The following is a 19126-nucleotide window of genomic DNA, read 5'->3' on the forward strand; positions in this document are numbered from 1 at the left end:
TGTTTAATTCTAGGAAATAAAACTAGGTTGGAAAATGCTCATGTGAAATTAATTATGTTTAAATTATGTTGTATATTTAATATAGAAACTCCAAGAAATGTCATAAGTGGACCTTGGGGAAAAAAATAATATAAAATAAAAACACAAATAAAATAAAACACAAGAAACATGTTGGATATGTTTTTTTGTTTTTTTTTTTTAACTAAGATGAAACTAATAATCAATACTGTAGTACGACACCAGTACCAAGACAATACATCCCCCAGCACTAACACTACAAGAGACACAACACATTCCAAAAGAGCTTATCTCAGCAGTGCTTTCTGACACCCATACGCCCTTCAGACGCCGGAGACGCCCTCAGAGTGGCAAAGGTGATGCCATATGAAGAGAACATGGCTAATGTGTTAACCATGTGTGTGAGGAACGCAGAGGGGAACGTCTCAGCTGCCCTCAGAGAGAGGTGTATACTGCAGTGTGGGTGTGTGTCAGACAGATACCGCTGACATAACAGCCCTTCTTACACTACTGAGGCCTCTACTGTATGTTAAGCCACCTGTTCCACCATGTAAAAAATAAATAGCATGAAGGTAATTGAATTATGCCAAACATTTCCATTCAGTCCAATAGAGTAGGGTTGACACACAGTGTCCCCAAGTATTTGAGTTTGTATATGGACACTAAGCTTTGGTAGACTGGTGAATTTCTGTATGTAGCTTCTTAAAATGATATTTTTTGAGAGGAAAAACACTTTTAGCACATCACAGGTCTGATGATTGACTGTTTGCCTGGAGAAGAACTGCAACTAGACTGCACTAAGGGTTTTGTAACACACAGAGGTGGAAGCATCAAAGTCTGGAGCTGTTTTTCTTACGGTGGTGTCGGTGAGCTTGTGTTCTTTATGGGAACATGAACTCGAAAGGCATTTTGGATGCAAATCGGCAGAAGCCTGCAAAGAAATAACATCTGAAACTCAGCAGCCGCCTTCTGAATGAAAACTCTGGTGAAAAGAAAATGACAATCTTGGAATGGTTGGTTTAAAATATGGACCAAACATCCAAAAACTTCTTAATATTTTTTGGTGTCACTGTATATAGACTTTGTATCCATTCCCCGCCCACATTCATAGCCTGCTGCTGTTAGATTAGGCAAGCTTTACAGAACGTTAGCAGAGATCCTACTCAACCTAAAGAGAGACTGAACCTCCCAGTTTTTATCAAAATACATCAATTTGGAGTGCTATTAATTTCAAATTCTATTTATTTTGTATGCATGTGAAAAGTGACCCTAGATGGAAATAGATGGGTGCAGTTTTTGTCATGTACTCAAGCAAATGTGAGCATGGTGGATAATCTGTTTATCAATTTCAATTGTAAGCGGGAAAACTCAACGTTAAAGATGTGCTAGAACTAGAAACAGTTTTTGTCAACTCAATGTTCTGTAAAATTTCTCCAAATTGGCAACAACTGCTAAGAAAGAATGCACGAATAGCTCAATTGCAATTTATGACAATTTGTACCTCAAACAACCTCCCTAGTTCACTAAAGCTTGCATAAAACTGCAGTTCAACTCCATCATTCATCGGAGCGCATGCCTGGAAGTTCTGGATTTATGGAAATCGGTCCATCTGAAGAGACTGAGCTCCAAACCCAACGCAGGACGTTCTCAAAACAGAAAATTTTTTCCTCCGTGTTTCCCAAGGCTACACTGTCAAAGCTACATCTCTTAAAATAGCACACGTCCTTTCCTTGCAGCTATTAGTTACCTTAGCGTGCTCAATTCAGCCCAGCTAGTGCAGCTTGAGATGATGTTCTTCTTTTTACATGCAGCAACTAAATGCTTCTACAAACAGCATCTATCTTAATATGCTAATCAGAGGGGAAAGCCCATAGTCAGGGAAAACTAGGGCTTGGGCTATAAAAAAAAAAATAATAATAAAATAACAGCAAGTGCCCCAAAATGTTTGGCTTTCGGCAGTAAATTATAGGCATAAACAATTATTCTCATGATCATATGAGGGGTGGCATATATATGTATATATAGAAGGAAAAAACCTTCTTTGCTTTTAATGTAAGACAATGGAACCAGACTTTTTTCATGTCATTTTTGGTCATTTCTTTTGGTCCATTCATCATGAAATTTATACACAATGTAAAGGGCAACAGGCATTTTCAAATTATGTCAAAAAATTAAAAACGAGATATGAGGTTTTGTCCTGACAGCAGCGATATATTGTACATATATATTGTGGGTTTAGAATTATACGGTTATATCTGACCAGTGAGTTAACTAAAATTGAGTTAATAATTTGGTGCCGACAATATTTTTTAGTATTTTTTAAGAAATAAAACGTTCCTTTTTGAAAATCCCATATCAGACTGGCACTGTGAGAGTCTATCTTCAGCCCAATCAGTATGGTTAATGAATGTGGGATAATCAATCAAAATTCATGTTGTACCCAAGTGCCCAACATCACCAATAAGCTGTTGAGAGGGCTTAATAGCTTGGCTATGATGGCAGCTCATAAGCCACTAAATAGACCAAGTAAACTTAGCTTTTAGACTTTTTAAACGATTTAGTAAGAAATAACAGCCGAGAGGGGTTGAAAGTGAAATAATCACGCTGAAGGAATAATTTAAAACATGGTCTTTTTTCCTCCCAAAGAAACCCACTGTCAATGTGGGTTGAAGTCCGTAACCTTGGCAGCCAGCTAGCTAAACTATTACCTCCACAAAATAGAGAGCTAACTTACTAAAAGCTGAGTTCAGGGATGAGCTAATATACTCATTAGGTTCTTTAGTTTGCTAGGAAATATGAAAGTTAGTCAGCTGGTTTGAGTAGCTGGTGTTAGCTTAGTTAGACAGTCATGTTGCTTATCAACACCAAATATCCCATCTAGAAGTTTCTACTGATATCGGCTTGACATTGATACCTGGTATTGGATCAGTGCCGTAAACAGAAGTGAGTTTGGCTAAATATAGCCAATACCAACCCACTAAAACATGCTGGATCCTCTGTATTGAGTCAGGACATCCCCACTGAAAATTACTAGTAGGTCCTACTTCCAGTCAAAACTGGGTTGACATAATGTCAAGGCTGTCCATTTGATGAAGGGTGTAGGAATGTACGATCGGCAGCTTTAGGAAGGTACATGCTGTACTAAGCGTGTGTGTGTGTGTGTGTGTATGTGTGTGTGTGTGTGTGTGTGTGTGTGTGTGTGTGTGTGTATGCAGGGGAGAGGTAGGTGGAGGAGTGTCATCTGTGTAATGGTGGAGCTGTGCGACTGTACTGGTCGCTCCGATCTGGCAATTGTGCAGAACAGAGAGGGGGGAGGGAAGGATATGAGCACACATAACACTCCCACCCTTCCCCCTACAAGCCATCAGGAAACGTAACCAGCCAGGGAAGGAAAGAGGAGAGAGAGAGAGCAGGAGAAAGAGAGGAGGAGAGAGAGAGTCTTGTGACACCTGACCCACATATCACACGAGGTTCCCATTCACACATGTATATTGTCTCGGTCATATCAAAACCTCTTAACACCATTTTTCTCGTTGTATGTTTTACACCAGCTGCCCTGCGCATTGTGTGAACATACCATGATGAACGGACCAATAAAAATAGTCCAAATTACTTGCGATAAATTCCATAATCTATGTTAAAGATGAAGGGGCATCCCAGAATTCCTCAATGTTCACATAATTCAATCGTTGAATTATTATTAATTCATTAATTCATTCAGATTTGATGTGAAATATCCCAGTATAGAGAAACTTAAATCTGATTTCTGCACAGGTTTTACTGTTCAAAACCACCAGTGAATCTACCCAAGTTTTTATATCGTTGCTGTCCAGTAAAAGCCATGTATCTCCATTTTTGTCGATTTTTATTTTTCTACATCATTTCAACACAGCAGCTGTCCTTTACGGTGTGTGAAAGTTTCATGATGATTGGACAAACAGAAATGCTCCAAAATTACTCCAAATAAAGCCTCTTTACATTGACTTACATTAAAAGGCAAGAGTGTTTTCGCCCTCTCCTGTAAACTTACTATTTTGGAGATTCTTGTTTTTCTTTGGACGGTGACGATATGTAATGTGGATAATAGCCAAACAAAAAAATATAAATTTTCTTTTTCGATAAAAACACATGTTTAGGCCAAAACAATGTCACAGACATCAGGCTGCCATTTCATGTAGTAACTTTCTGCAAGGGAGCTTTTAGAGGTGGACGTCTGGTTCCTATCACCACCACTGTGAACAATTATGACTAAGTTTCTCTAGAACAGAGCGTTTCACACCAAACCACTCTGAACGACTCTGTTTACATCTTAACCTTTTAATTATGCAGAAATGTGGAATAATTAGTGGAATTCCCATTTAAGAACATTGTTTGTTACACACAATGAGACAAATTCTGATACGGTGAATGAAGCTTGCATATTAATGAGGTGCTTCTTAACAAAGCACAATCAACTGAATTGCTTTCAATCGACCTGCCAGCTTGATACGGTAAACAAAGAGTCATGGAGCAAACTAGTGGTGCCCGAGGACCTGGAGCCACAGCTGTCGTCTCACAGCTCACACAACACGGCGTTATCAGCAGAGCTGTCATAGGCGTCCATGCATTAGGGACGTAACAATACTACACATTATATTGTTGCATTGGAGCTGGAGGCTTACATATTAGCTCATGGCTACAAAGGGGTTCTTTAGTAAAGAAAATGGTTCTATAAAGATTTGCATGATTAAAGGGTTCTTTGCATCATGAAAGGGTTCTTAAGAATGTGCTGTAGATGGTTCTATATAGAACCTTTTTGAAAAGGGTTCTCCTATTGTTACAATGTCAAGTTTGCAACAGTAGAAGAACCCTTTTTGGTGCTATATAGAACCCTTTTCAAAAAGTTCTATAAAGAACCATCCACAGCACATTCTCCATTAATCTGAAGAAGCTTTTCATGATGAAAACATTTGGTAAGGTTTCAGTAGTGACTATTTTGGTACTGACAATTTAAGCTAATTTTGAGGGGAGCTCAAAAACACTAACCAGCAAGCTTATATGACCAGTAAACACACATATAATCATCATATTTTTCATTAAAACACAAAAAATGTTTACTTAATTGCAGATAATGTGTTACGGTAATGACAATTTTTAATGTTTCACACTGATTTTTAGACTTTGGGACACACGTCAAAAAAAGGGGATCTAACTGCTCAACGTGGCTATGAGGGACAGGGATGCAGTCTCGCTTCCTGCTTTAAAATACAGGGGCATGGCTAAAATAAGGCTCCGCCCACCGACCGAAACTCTGTGTTTTGGTAGTGACATTATTTAAAAATTAAATCCTTGACAAATCTAAATCGCTCATCTCTTTTCTGCATAAAAAAGCACTGACCAGTATAATGTGATGCTCAGCCACACATAAACCTAAGGTCACCGTTTCCAATGCCAAGTATGGACTAGAGGGGTATAAAGCCCCTCAGCACTGGGCGGAGTGGAACTGCGTTCTCTGGAGTGATGGAGCAGATGGATTTAAGCCCTTCTCCCCTGGATATTTCATAAGCTGACTGCCATTGCAATTCAGGCCAAGACTAGGCTTAATCTGTGTCCAAGAAACCAGCCCTAAATGTCTGAGCCAATGTTGTGCAAACCAAGCCCTACGAGAAACCATAGGTGGGTCAAACGGGACATCAAAATTGAACTGTCTAACAAGGGTTCTTAAGGGCAACATTGACTGGACATGCAAAGCCAATTGATTTGACTTCAGAGGCAAGTAATCCAGACAAAGAGGAAGTCTAGGCCTGGTCTAAAAAAGGATTTCCAATGAAGAAGCGCTGCCACTTGCAGTAAAGGCCTAGGAAAGGTTTAAGGCCCAGTCCCATTTCACCCCTCGCCCCTACCACTTAGCCCTTAGCCCTCTGTTTTGCACGTTCACATCTAGGGGTAGGGTGTCCAGATTTTTGTTGAGATAGAGGGGGAGGGCGAAGTGTTGGGGCTACATGGCCCTCCAAACTGAGGTTTTTCAGAGGCTCCAAACAGAGTGATATGAGAAAAAAAGAAAAAACAGCAAGACGGCTGAATGAGCGACCAAAGAAACCCACAAATGTGAGAATTTTCTTCATAAAAAATCATGATAACCACTGTATTATCTTAGTTTAATGTCATTTCAATGTATTATTGTCGTTTTCTTCATAACGAGCATAAAAAAAATAAATAAATAAATAAAAATCACTAATAGCATGCTAATGTATCGGTAGCTAGCTAGCTAACTTTCCCGTTCCACCTTAAATAGTCCAGCAGTTCTGATGCCTGAAGCGCTAGAATGTAACTGCTGGACCGTTTAAGATGGAACGGGAAAATTCGAACAAGAAGCTGGAGAATATGTGACTTCAGCTTTGTAACACCAAAGAATTGGTGATAAGGGCGATAATAAATAATAAATAATTGCCCCCCTCTTTGAAGGCATATGATTCCCTAAATGTAACTAAAGCCCAGCAGTGAGGAGCTGAACCTTTCCCTCCTCTGCTATCACTGAAGACGAGCCGGGTCGCCTACAGAGCAGCGCTATTAGCCTGTTAATGGAGCAATGTTTTTTTTTGTTTTTTTTCCCCAATTTGAGGGTTGTCCCATTTCGTAGGGCAAGATTTCAACCAATACCCCTATGAACTGAGTTAGGGTGACACTTGAAAACAAGGGATAGGAGTAAAAAGAAGAAATGGGACTGGGCCGAAGACTGTGACTTCATGCAAATCAGTCCTGTCCTTAAAGGTCCAGTCCGGTATTTCAAGCATTGCGGATCAGGCAGCATTGGTTCAACTACACCAGTAGTTTCTAATCCGGGTGCTGGAGTACCCCCGTCCTGCACATTTTGGGTTTTGGTGTTTCCGTGTAGTCAATTCATCTCACAATAGGCTTGTTAAACTTCTTATCTAATTTATCATTGACAATCTATTCAGAGTCTTTGTTTCTTTCCCCTTTAACTGATTAAAATCTGCTCCCAGAGTAGCTGGTGAGCGTGCATGTCCATGTCGGTCAGTAAAATGGATCAGCGTGTGGAATTGGAGCTTTGTGTGCTACCATGTTTTTGATCACTGTATAATGAAGCTCCACGCTGCCTTTACGGTTTGATGCACTGTGAAAGTTTCACGCTACTGTGGAAATCCTCATTACTAGTTGGCTTTATCAGAGAAACAAACACTGAAGTGTGAAGCATATTCCTATTCATGTGGCTGCTTGTTCACTACAAAAAACGGCATCTTGTCAAGTGAAATGATCTTAAATCTAGTCGATATATCTAACATTTCCCATTTTGAGATGGTTGTGCACTGATAAGATTATCTACCTTATTTCCAGGTTTTCTTACTTGCTTTAGGTCATTTTATTGAGTAAAATGATCTCACTGGTTCAACAACAGTAACAAGCAAAATTATCTGCCAATATAGTGAGATTATTGTACATGATCACTTAAAACAAGTAAAAATGTCTAGAAATAAGGTAAATAATCTTCAATTAAGCTTACAACAATCCCAAGAGGAGAAATATTAGGATAATATTTAGGATAATTCATTTTTTGCAGTGTTTAAAATGGTAGTTTATGACGCGAAAATCTTTTTAGCTTCGTTAGATTACGTTTACACATCAAAATAGACCATTAAGAAATCACATAATTAAAGAAAAGCATTTTTTTGCAGAAACATGCATTTTTGTCTAGGCATCAGTGGGTTAATTAGCAGATTAGCTGCTACTTCAGGACTATGAGCCACAGATGTACTTTCATTTCCAAAACTTTGTAGCTTTTAATTCATGCATCCACTCAGGCAGATGTTACCACCTCATACACGAAGATGTGGCTCATGCGTGATCGGCAACAATCTAAAGCATCAGGATCATTCAAAAAAGTATCTTTACCTACAGAACCAGAATCTGATTTCATTGCTGTGACTAAAAACTCCAGCAGCACTGCTGTGTCTGATCCACTCAGACCAGCGCAACACACACTAACACACCACCACCATATCAGTGTTACTGCAGTGCTGAGAATGATCCACCACACAAATAGTACCTGCTCTGTGAGGGTCCATGGGGGTCCTGACCACTGAAGAACAGGGTAAAAAGGGGCTAACAAAGTATCAGAGAAACAGATGGACTACAGTCTGTAACTGTAGAACTACAAAGTGCACCTATATAGTAAGTGGAGCTGATAAAATGGACGATGAGTGTAGAAACAAGGAGGTGGTCATAATGTTATGCCTGATCGGTGTATAACTAGTCTACACTTGAATGTATGTACTGTATAGATCATCAACAGCCTTCGCCAAGAAGCACCATTTACTGTACAAAGTGCGAGTCTCTTTATGAATGGCTCATTATTTCAAGCGCCAAATTAAATTCTTAATCTCTGGGATCATCTCACTTCATGCGGACGTACATACACTCGCGGCAGCCTCCCACGTGTCGAACACCGATACCCAGCACCGTGGATGTTGCTATGACGACATGTGATCTCACACTGAGAAAATACACCCCCCGTTTAATTTTAAGAGGAGGTGTTTTTCATTCTTGAGAAGGATGTGGAAGCTAAAAAACGATTAGAGGGGGGCTTTAAAAGAAGCACTGCTAACGTTTATTACGCAGAGGAAGCCCACATGCTCACCTGCACCACTTCCTGCTCGTTACCGTTTGAATAATAAACAGTTTCCCCACTGACCACGCCACCTACAGCTGTGTATAAATAGCACCGACCCTGGGTTACCCTTATCAGGATTTCATATCCAGTTATCTCCAGTTACAGACCACACATACACTCTGACACAGACTATAGCAGGTGCCTGTATGCACAGCTAAGTGTCCTCTATCTTCCTCTCTACAGGTAAAGAAACGTTATAGTGCTGAATAATGTATCACTTCTCTTGGTTATATGGTGATATGGCTCAGCAGTGTTAGTGATATTCATGGATTAATAATATAACATTATATTATTATTAATAAAAGTCTTCATAAAACAGCAGTCAAGCTGTTCGTTTTAAGCTTTTGAAATCTATTTTGAGAGCCTTAATCATGGTATCCAGGAAATGACAGCGGGGGTTAATGATATGGCAAAAGTATAGTACCACAATAATTCAAGACATTTTCTCGATAGATGATAATGAATCACAATATTTTAGGTTTTCTGAGGTTTGATTAGTTGGAACAGACAAAACAACCCACTAGTTCCAATAATCCTATCAAACATCCTAAATACTCTGACTTTCAGTCTGTGTTCACACAGCAGGTGAAAGTGTCCCAAATCCGATCTTTTTCTTCAAATGGTGACATTTTCAATTCTGATTTGAGACGCTTTCATATGTGGTACTGAAATCCGATATCCGATCTGCAGCAGTGCGACTCAGTCTGAACAGCCAGATCGGAATTCATGCAACTTTTTACGTCAATCCAACTCGACATTCGTCATAATTTCACGCTGCTGAGACTCAAAAACATTTGGGCTGATGTTTCTGTACAAAATTAGAAGAGATTTATCCAAAACCCTCTGTGTTCAAAGAGGTTTTGAAAGAAATGTCCGAACGCGGCTGCAGGAGAACGAGTCTGCAGCGTCAAAGAACAGTTAAAAGTCTGAAAGCAGAGTTTAAAGAATCCGAGGAAACGAACCAAAGAAGTGACCGCGCCCTTTTTACGGCTCAAACACATTCTGGGTGATGAGCCCAGCTGTCAGTCAGTGAAGCTTCATGATGGCTCCTGTGATGCTGGTGAAGATGAAGCTGATCCTCCGGGAGCGCCTGGCGTTTGTTGGCGGTCGTGATTGTTTACCTCTGGATGAGCCGCGTGAAGCTCTGTTCTTTTGCCCATGCAGGTCAGTTTAGGAGCTGATCTGTTCAGACTGATGTCGCATACAGATCACATTTAAAAGATATTGTGAACAGCCAAACAAAAACATCCGATTTGGTGAGAAAATCAGATTTGGGGCACTTTTACCTGCTGTGTGAACTTGGCCTTATTTAACATTTCATATACTGCACTGCACTGAATCCAATTAAATATGCAATTGGTTAGTGTTTATAAGCACTTACTATATTCATAGTATACTTAGAAGAGCATATTGTGACAGAATTTATCACGATAATGATAAATATCATTATATTGATCACCACTACCAGACTACCACCTGTAAATGTGCTTTAGACTGTTCTGCAATAACTGTAAATGTTATAAAAACGGTAAACAGTGAGTTTCCTTTCTGGTTAACCTTAACAATACTGTTTAAGGATCTGGTGTCATTTTAACAGTCCAACAAAAACAAGCTACGTCAGGTTGGTAAGGCATTTTGTTAGCATAGAGAACAGCACAAAGCACGTATGGGCTCATTAGCTTTATTAATGCTTTAATATATTCTGATACCATGATACTGTTATATATTTGGAAAATAGCATGATCTTCAATTTTATCAATTCCGCCCAGCAATAATGTGTCACGTCATGTAGTTCCTTCCCTGATACTCTGGCTTCCTCTAAGTCACAGCCTGTTATTAGAAAACACAAGCATACAAACACTGCCCAAACACCCTCACGCAAATCCTCCCAAACCACTCGTACACTCGCAGAACCCTTAGAAGGACCGCACGTATTAAAAGGCTATCAGCGCGTATGACTAAACTAGTGGCGTGATGAACAGATGGGCACAAAAAACAGAGAGGTCTGGTAGGAGCTACAGTCCAAAAAAGAGAGAAAAAAAAACTTAATTAACACTGTGCGAACAATCAAAGCATGCGAGCTCGCACAGCAGCCAAAAATAAGCTTAATAACGCATTAATACCAACGATAAGGAACAATCAGCTGCATCCAGTTCAAAAGGATGTACAGGATCCTGGAGAGCTATTCAGCGGAGGATGGAGGAGACCCAAGGCGTTGATGGTCGAGTAATTAACAAGAGTGGGGGTGGCGGGTGAGCGTGAGAGCCTGTCAGTAAAATCAGTGCAGTGTGTGTGTGTGTGTGTGTGTGTGTGTGTGTGTGTGTACACTTGTTATCATACATTTTCAGGACAAAAACCAGCGAAAAGCAGAATGTAAAGAGCTACAAATATCACTGCATGTATGTACAGCACTGTGCAAAAGCTAAAGACCACCCTTCATTCATTTCACTTCCAGAATGAACAGAATGATAAACAGGTTGTTCATCTTTTCAGATGTTTCTGAGAAGATTAGATATAAGATAATCCACTTCATAATGAAGGTGAAAGTCAAAGGAAAATAAGTGAAAAAGTAGGAGTTTCCAAAACTGGATACAGAAAAAAAATGGGACTCCACACAACCAAGTAAGACCTGGTAGACCATCAAAACTGTCCACAGAGATAGGGAGAAAATCAAGCTCTACACACTTAAAAATTATGGTTCTTTAAGGGTTCTTCAGTATAAAAAAAAGGTTATATATAGAACTATAAACAACAAGGATCCTTTGCATGATTAAAGGGTTCTTTGCATCATGAAAGCGTTCTTCAGATTAATGTTGAATGTGCTGTAGTTGGTCTATATGGAACATTTTGGAAAGGGTTCTATATAGCACCATTCTTTAGTCGAAAAAAAAAAAGTAGTTCTTTTTAGAACCATGAACACTAAAAGAACCCTCAGCATGATTAAAGGCTTCTTTGCATCATGAAAGCGTTCTTCAGATTATTGTTGAATGTGCTGTAGATGCTTTTACATAGAACCTTTTCGAAAAGGGTTCTATATAGTACTATTCGTTAGTAAAAATGGTTCTATACAGAACCATGAACACTGAGGGAACCATTTGCATGATTAAAGGATTTCTGCATCATGAAAGCATTCTTCAGATTGATGGAGAACGTGCTGTAGAAGGTTCTATATAGAACCTTTTTGAAAAGGGTTCCATATAGCACCAAAAAGGGTTCTTCTATTGTGCAAAGCTTGACATCATAATACTAGAAGAACCCATTTTGGTGCAATATGGAAACCTTATCAAAAAGGTTCTATATAGAACCATATAAAACACATTCTTCATCAATCTGAAAAACCAGTTCACCATGCAAAGAACCCTTTAATCATACAAAGAGTTTCTACACAGAACCATTTTCTTTACTAAAGAACCCTTGAGGAACCATCTTCTTTAAGACTGCACTCTTGCTTCAGATCTGAAAACATCCACAGGTGTTTCTGTCCATCCTTCCACTGTGAGAAGACGACTCAGCGCTGTGGGTCTGAAAGGATGTGTAGCTGTCAAGAAGAACCTCACTGAGAAAAGGAGACGGACACATCAAACAAAGAAGCTGAACGATGGACTGACCACCCCAGAGTCCAGACCTCAACACCACTGAATGTGTTTGATTACTTCAGAAAATGATCAACCAGCTTCTAAGACTGAACTTTGGAGATGTGTCTGCAGATTCTTTGAGGAACTGAAAGTGAGTCTTGTGAAAGGAATGGAAGCTGGAATAAAGGGAAAGAGTGACTCACTGAACACCAAAAAACCTGATATATATTAGTTGTTGAGGCTTCTGTGTAATTTTCTGCTACATTTATGTTTGTGTTTCTTTTTCCAGACACTGAAAAATGAATATCTTGTACTTAATGGCTGTTCTGACTGTAAATGAGATAAATGCAGGGCTCTCTGACTTTTCCAGAGTACTGTATATAATCCACACAAAACATATTGCCATTACATACAGTTACTCACATGAAGATAATACTAGTGGGACATATGAACGACGCTAGATAAAAACAAGTGTGTGCGTCTCTCTCTGAAGCAAATAAGGGACAGCATGTCTGAACAGGATCTGAAAGGCTGATGAATCAGTGGGCGTGTTTATGGTCACGCAGACGTGATGAAGATCCATGTGGACTCCACTGATCTTCGAGTCACACGAGGCACTTGAATACGATAAGCAGATGCATGTTAATGATGGGTCTAAGCAGCGCAAGCTGGGTTGTATTCGCTAAGGTGGTGCAGAGGCTGAACAACATATCAGTGTTCTGTAAAATGGGTTTTCGCTAACTGGCTATCCATTCAGCCTGTGGGCTGTGTCTGATCTTTCAAGACATGACTTATTTATTCATCAAAGGGAAAGGCAGCTGGATCGCTTAAATTAGCCTGTTATGCTGTTGAAGATACTGGTCCTGGCAGCGATTATACATAACATTACATTAAAAAACGCGCAGGGGTGTAACAATTCGCAAAATTAATAATTTGTTTGATGCACCCAATACAGCATAAATAAGCTCCAAATTGGCCTTATGTTAATATTAATATGTTAACGCTTCAATTTTCTGTTTATAAGAGCTTTTAACATTATAAAAGTCCAACATTAGAGCCAGTAACGTCTTGCATTCAGACTGCATAAGCACAGAAACACTAAATGGGTCCTGTGCTTCACAGCACCCACAAGCTAACACGGCAGCCAGCGATGCAATACCATGTGTTATGACGCAATATGATACACTGTAGGGGTGTAACGATTCACACCATTCAGAATTCAATTCGATACGACGCAGTGGTATCTTAGTTCGATACCTTTTTGCGATGCAGTAAAAATAAAGAGTAGCTAGAAATGTGTCTTACATTAACAGTAGTTTCCATTTTCAGATTAGAGCATTTAGCATTATACAATATTTGAAACAAAAGCTGTGCTTTATTGTGCCCTCTAGCTACAAGCTAATATGTTAGGCCCAAGCTAACACGCTGGTCAGGATGCAACAATACAACACGATACGTTACGATATAGGCCCAATCCCATTTCACCCCTCGCCCCTACCACCTAGCCCTACCCCTCCGTTTTGCGCGTTCACGTCTAGGGGTAGGGTGTCCTGATTCTTGTCGAGATAGAGGGGTGGGGCGAAGTGTTGGGGCTACAAGACCCTCTAAGCTGAGGTTTTTCAGAGACCCCAAACAGAGAGTTATGAGAAAAAAAGAAAAACCGGCAAGGCGGCTGAACTAGAGACCAAAGAAACCCACAAATGTGAGAATTTTCTCTGTTAAAAAATTACAATAACCACTGTATTACCTTAGTTTAATGTCGTTTCAATGTATTTAGGGCCTTTTCTTCAAAACAAGCATAAAAAATTGCTAGTAGTATACTAATGTCTCGGTAGCTAGCTAGCTAAATTTCCCGTTCCACCTTAAACGGTGTAGCAGGTGCATTCTGGCTCCTCAGGCACCAGAACTGCGGCACTATTTAAGGTGGAACGGGAAAATTCGAACGAGAAGCTGGAGAATATCTGACTTCAGCTTCATATCAATGAAGAATTAGGGGTGGGTGATAATAAATAATTGCCCCCCTCTTTGAATATCATATGATGCCCTAAATGTAACTGAAGCCCAGCAGTGAGGAGCTGAACTTTACCCTCCTCTGCTGTCACTGCAGACTGGCAGGGTCGCCTACAGAGCAGCGCTAGTATAAATTAAGTAATGCTCTTTTTATTTGAGGGTCCCATTTCATAGGGAAGATTTCACCCACTACTGCTTGTAACTCAGTTCCAAGACGCAAGGTGACACTCGAAAACAAGGGGTGGGGCTAAAAATAAGAAATGGGATTGGGCCTTAGTAGGATAAGTTGTAGGGTTTTTACGTTTCACAAATGTCTGAATTGGATTTCTTACGATACACTTGCATCTAAATTCCATATATTTTTCAATACAGCGGCTGAAATGTGCCTTATGGAAATATGTTAAGGTTCCCTCTTTCCTATCTATCTATCTATCTATCTATCTATCTATGGCGCTTTTTATTGTAACAGTACAAACTTTTTAAACAAAAGCTTTGTTTTATAGTCTCCTGAATTAACGCTACAGCCACAAGCTAATACATTAGCCCCAAGCTAACATACAAGCCATAAGCCAACATGAAAGTCATGATGCAATAAAAATAATACACCGTAGTACGATACAGTAAGGTGTGTAAAGCTTTGACAGTTCATAAAATTGAGAATTTGATTAATACGATACGGCGCTGTCTTAATTCGATACAGTAAAAATGAAGAGTGACTAAAATGTGCTTTACATTAATATGTCAGTTTTCATTTTTGGCTTATCAAAGCACTCAGCATAATAAAAGTACAATATTTAAAACAAAAGCTGCGTTTTATTAGCTGCGTTCCAAAGCTGAGGCTCCAGCCGAGGCAGGCTGGGTCCTTGGTAGGACTGTCCTATGAAGACTCCTCCTTAGTAGCATATTGGTCACACAAATGGAGCAGCACTAATGAGGCTGAATGGTTACGTCACCAAACTTCTTGAGGGAACTGGTGAGAGAAAATGGAGCCTGTTGCATTGAGTTTGTTGCTTTTTCAATTCTTCACGGAAAAGCAGATGTTCTTATGTAGTACGATAAACTACATATTTACAAATACTTCTAAATAAAACATGATATATAGACGATATACTTTAATCAGTGATTTTACACTTTATAAGGTAACGAAGACGAATTCAAGTACAAGAACAATTTACATTTTAAAACAAGCTCCAGCAGCTTTGTTTTACCCTATTTTCTCCTGCGCAGCAAACTGTGGGTAACCGAAGGCCGGGAAGGAAACATCTAAAGCGTCCCTCAAATCACCCAGAACGTAGGCTGCATTTCTAGGCTGTATGCGAAGGGTCCTTCACTTTGGAGCGGCCTTCTATGACGAAGCGGCTGAGAAATGCAGACTAGGCTTTGGAACGCAGCTGATCTAACGCTCTAGCTACAAGCTAATGTGTTAGACCGAGCTTAAACCCTCGCAGTAAGCTGACACGCCAGTCAAGATGCAATAATACAATATAATATGTGTTACGATACAGTAGAATATGCTGTAGGGTTGCTACGATTGACAAAATTCAGAATGACTGGACATGAAACATTGGTATCCTGATTCGATACAGCAAAAAATTAGCTTGCCCAAGCCTTAAGCTGACATGCCAGTAATTATACAATGGTTCAATATGACCTGTTGTGGCATAATATGACATATTGTACTGTTACACCCCTAATATTGCACATTCTGGATGTACAGTAACGACCCAACCAGGGTAGACAGCACTAGATACCGGTAAAGTCATATTTTAAGAGATGTTCATTGCAAGATTTCAACCTATGGCTTATCTGAAGAGCATCTGCAGGACTGCAGCGCCTTTAAGAGAACTAATTTATGGTATTTTTTTCCCCTCCGTATCTATTTATCTTGGCTACAGCCACGCTGGCCGACAGAAATAGAGCCTGGGTGTAAAAACATGCTGACTGTGAGTAGCAGAGAGGAGGTAGTGGTGGTGGTGGTGTAGCGCTCCTGAAGGGACTGCGGAGAGCTTTTCCGGCCCCAAACCAGGCACAGCTTACTGATCTCCACGGCGTGTCGAAGGAGGAGGTGGGACGGACGCCTGGACACCCCAAATAACCCTTCCTGGCTGTGAGTTGTTAGGAATGACCACTGTGTTTGTGAAAAGACCTGGCTGACCGCATAGGACGGCCATACGGGGCCCGTTTGCGTTCGGAAACTAGGTCACATTTACCTGCTGCTGCAATTTTTCTTGTTTTTGTTTTTCCGTTTGGAGCCGTCCCTGTCTTTGTGGCTGGTGAAAGGTAGCATTGAGGCATATCCATGTTCCGCTTCTGTAAAAAAAAAAAAAATAAATAAATAAATAATAATAATATCAACAATAACAACAACAACAGTGGCAAAACAAACACTCTTCCGATTGTATGCAGCACTGGAGCTCATGCAAAATTGGTAGGTTCGCTCTCGAAAGTGTTATTTGATGAATTAGGAGCAAACAGACTCCCATTTTGTGCAAAATCTACTGCTTTTGGGTCAATGATGTCATCTGAACTCGAGTAAACCCAGCAGCCAGCCAAACCACAACAGATACAGGGGAAAGGGTGCGCTAGGAAAGCCTCTATCACTAGAAAACGGATTTTAATCCCACATTGAGCAGCCAAAACAAAGATAGTCCACCCAAATGCAGACATATCCCTAATACAGACGTCCATTCATGCAAGGCACACAGGTCCATCACCATCACAGAGCTTGGAAGGAGGCACAACACCATGTCAGACCATATTAGTATCCCCTGAAAGGACTGACCACGTACTGGCCCATCCATGCTGACAGCCTGTGGGGCTATTTCTCCACTATCTTGGCTTGATAAAGTAGGTTAAAGGAGAGCTTTCTGTGTGCTTTTTTGATGCTGGTGGAGTTTGGTGAGCCTGAAGCTGGCAACAATGGTGGTGTAGCAATGGTCTCTCTCTCTCTCTCTCTCTCTCTGTCTCTCTCTCTCTTAAAAAATATATGATTGCATGCATATTTACCTCTTTCTCTGCGATCAAGATACTCAGCAGCTTCGATCAACATCTGCACCATCCCGATGGCGGCCATTTTCAACAATAACAAGCCGATATAATAAAAATGACACTCCGGCTCAGAAATAGGAAAACAAGCTGCCCGCTGTTTGTCTGTTGTTCCCTCTCCGTTTCGGCGGCTGTGCTGGATGTTGGAGAATAAAAAAACAAGCTAAGCTAAGCTGGACATTAAAAAACCCCCAGGCCCAAAAAAAAGGGGAAAAACAAGCAAAAAACAATGTCGATATCTGGAATATCTGGGTGATATTAATAGCAGCTTATTCCGCTCTGATAAGAAAGATGTGCCCTTTGACAGATTAGCTTAAGCCTGCGCTGGTTTTTCCCCCCCGAGTGATTCTGATAACTGCAAAACAAAATAAATGTAAATAAACGGAGTGAAAAAGGGTCCAAACTGGGTCTGAATCCGAGTGAAAAAAGCCTCCAGAGTGGTTTTAATGCCTCTCCTGTTAGCTGTTAGCTGCTGCTCCACATTACATTCGCAAAGCTGGCTAACTAAATCAGCAAAGGTTGGCTTTCGGAAGGTCCATGGAAAGTAAATTGAACAAAAGAGCTACAAAACGAAGGCCTTGAGAATAAAAAACACACGGGGTTGACATGAAAATGCGCTGATGAAGTTGTCAAAACAAGCCTAACGCTGCTCTCAACCCTGTTACGTTAGCTACGTTAAATACCAGCTTTGCTTTCTTGGATAAGCCAGCCTGTCTGAAACACTGTTGAAGGTACCTAGACGCAGTATGTTGTGGTTTATTTACTGGAATAGCACTGGTTTTACTGGGTTTTAACCGACAAAGCCGTTAGCTTGCAGGCTATAACGTTACCAGAGGCAGCTTTGGAGGACAAACAACGAAAAAGCAGGTCCGAAATGCAGCCAAACAGCTAATAATTCCCTTTGTTGACTAACTAACTGTTAGTTAACCGACTGTCTCCGTTTTGTGTCGGTTATTTAGGCTAAACTAGCTAGCCCAGCTGCTAGTCGAGTAACAAATGCGTTTAAAAAGCAAGTCAGTTGGAGAAAAACGCTTAAAAAAAACAAAGAAAAATGTCGTAGTTGTCTGTTTTGGTCGGTCAAGTTTCAGTTTCAGACCAAATCAGCTGGTTTCGAGTTTATTTTTTCGCTATAATGTCGCTAACTGAGCTACATTACTGTCCAGCGGGCTGCAAGGAGCAGGTTGATCAAAGATAGTTTTAAAAAAACCAAGAAAAGCAATAACGTTCGATTGTAACCAGCGGCTAAGCCCAGCTAACTTAGGAGCAACTGAAATCAGTCAAAGATAATTTTAAAAAAGCGGAGATGCTAAACTGACGTCGCTCCCGCAGGCAGCTTGGTGAGCGACTGTCATGTTACTGTAACTTCTGTCATGGAAACCGGAGGGATCCGCTCTCCTATTGGTCGAGCGCCACCGCAGGCCGCGTTCCTATTGGCTCTGCTCCGCCTTCGCGGTGAGCGCTCGCAGGAAGCAGGTTTTCCTGTTGTTCGCTGTGCTTTTTCGTTGAAAAACGAAACGGAGAATAAATCAGTTTGGAAGCGACTTTCTTCCGAAATGCCGAATGATTTTCAGACGGGCTGCGAACTCCGTGCTACGTTTGTTGTTAAATCGCGATTGGTCGCCTGGCCGTGGTGTAGCCGCTCCTGATTGGCCCAAAAAGGCAACACCCCCAGAACTCCTTTGCAGCGATTGGCTAAAAAGCCACAACCCTGGAAATCCTTGGATGTGATTGGCCAGAAAGCAACACCCCCCCCCCTCAGAAAGCAGTGTCAGACACGCCCCCCTCGCACATGCTGTTTTGCAGAAATCCC

General features: G+C 40.6%; 1 protein-coding gene across 1 annotated transcript in view; it reads right to left on the bottom strand.

The window, feature by feature from the left end:
• The window catches only part of mxd1 (MAX dimerization protein 1), a 52276-nt gene extending 33390 nt beyond the window's left edge, over window positions 1-18886 (bottom strand). Inside the window, exons 1-2 of the mRNA XM_036597856.1 lie at window positions 17278-18886; window positions 16482-16581 (exon numbers count right to left, since the gene is read on the bottom strand). Of these exons, the coding sequence (XP_036453749.1) occupies window positions 16482-16581; window positions 17278-17344 (167 nt within the window). The 5' untranslated portion in view covers window positions 17345-18886. The remainder of the gene's footprint in view (window positions 1-16481; window positions 16582-17277) is intronic.
• Window positions 18887-19126: the final 240 nt, after the last annotated feature.

The sequence above is a fragment of the Colossoma macropomum genome, unplaced genomic scaffold (genome assembly GCF_904425465.1).
Source record: "Colossoma macropomum unplaced genomic scaffold, Colossoma_macropomum, whole genome shotgun sequence".
Taxonomy (NCBI): Eukaryota; Metazoa; Chordata; class Actinopteri; order Characiformes; family Serrasalmidae; genus Colossoma; species Colossoma macropomum.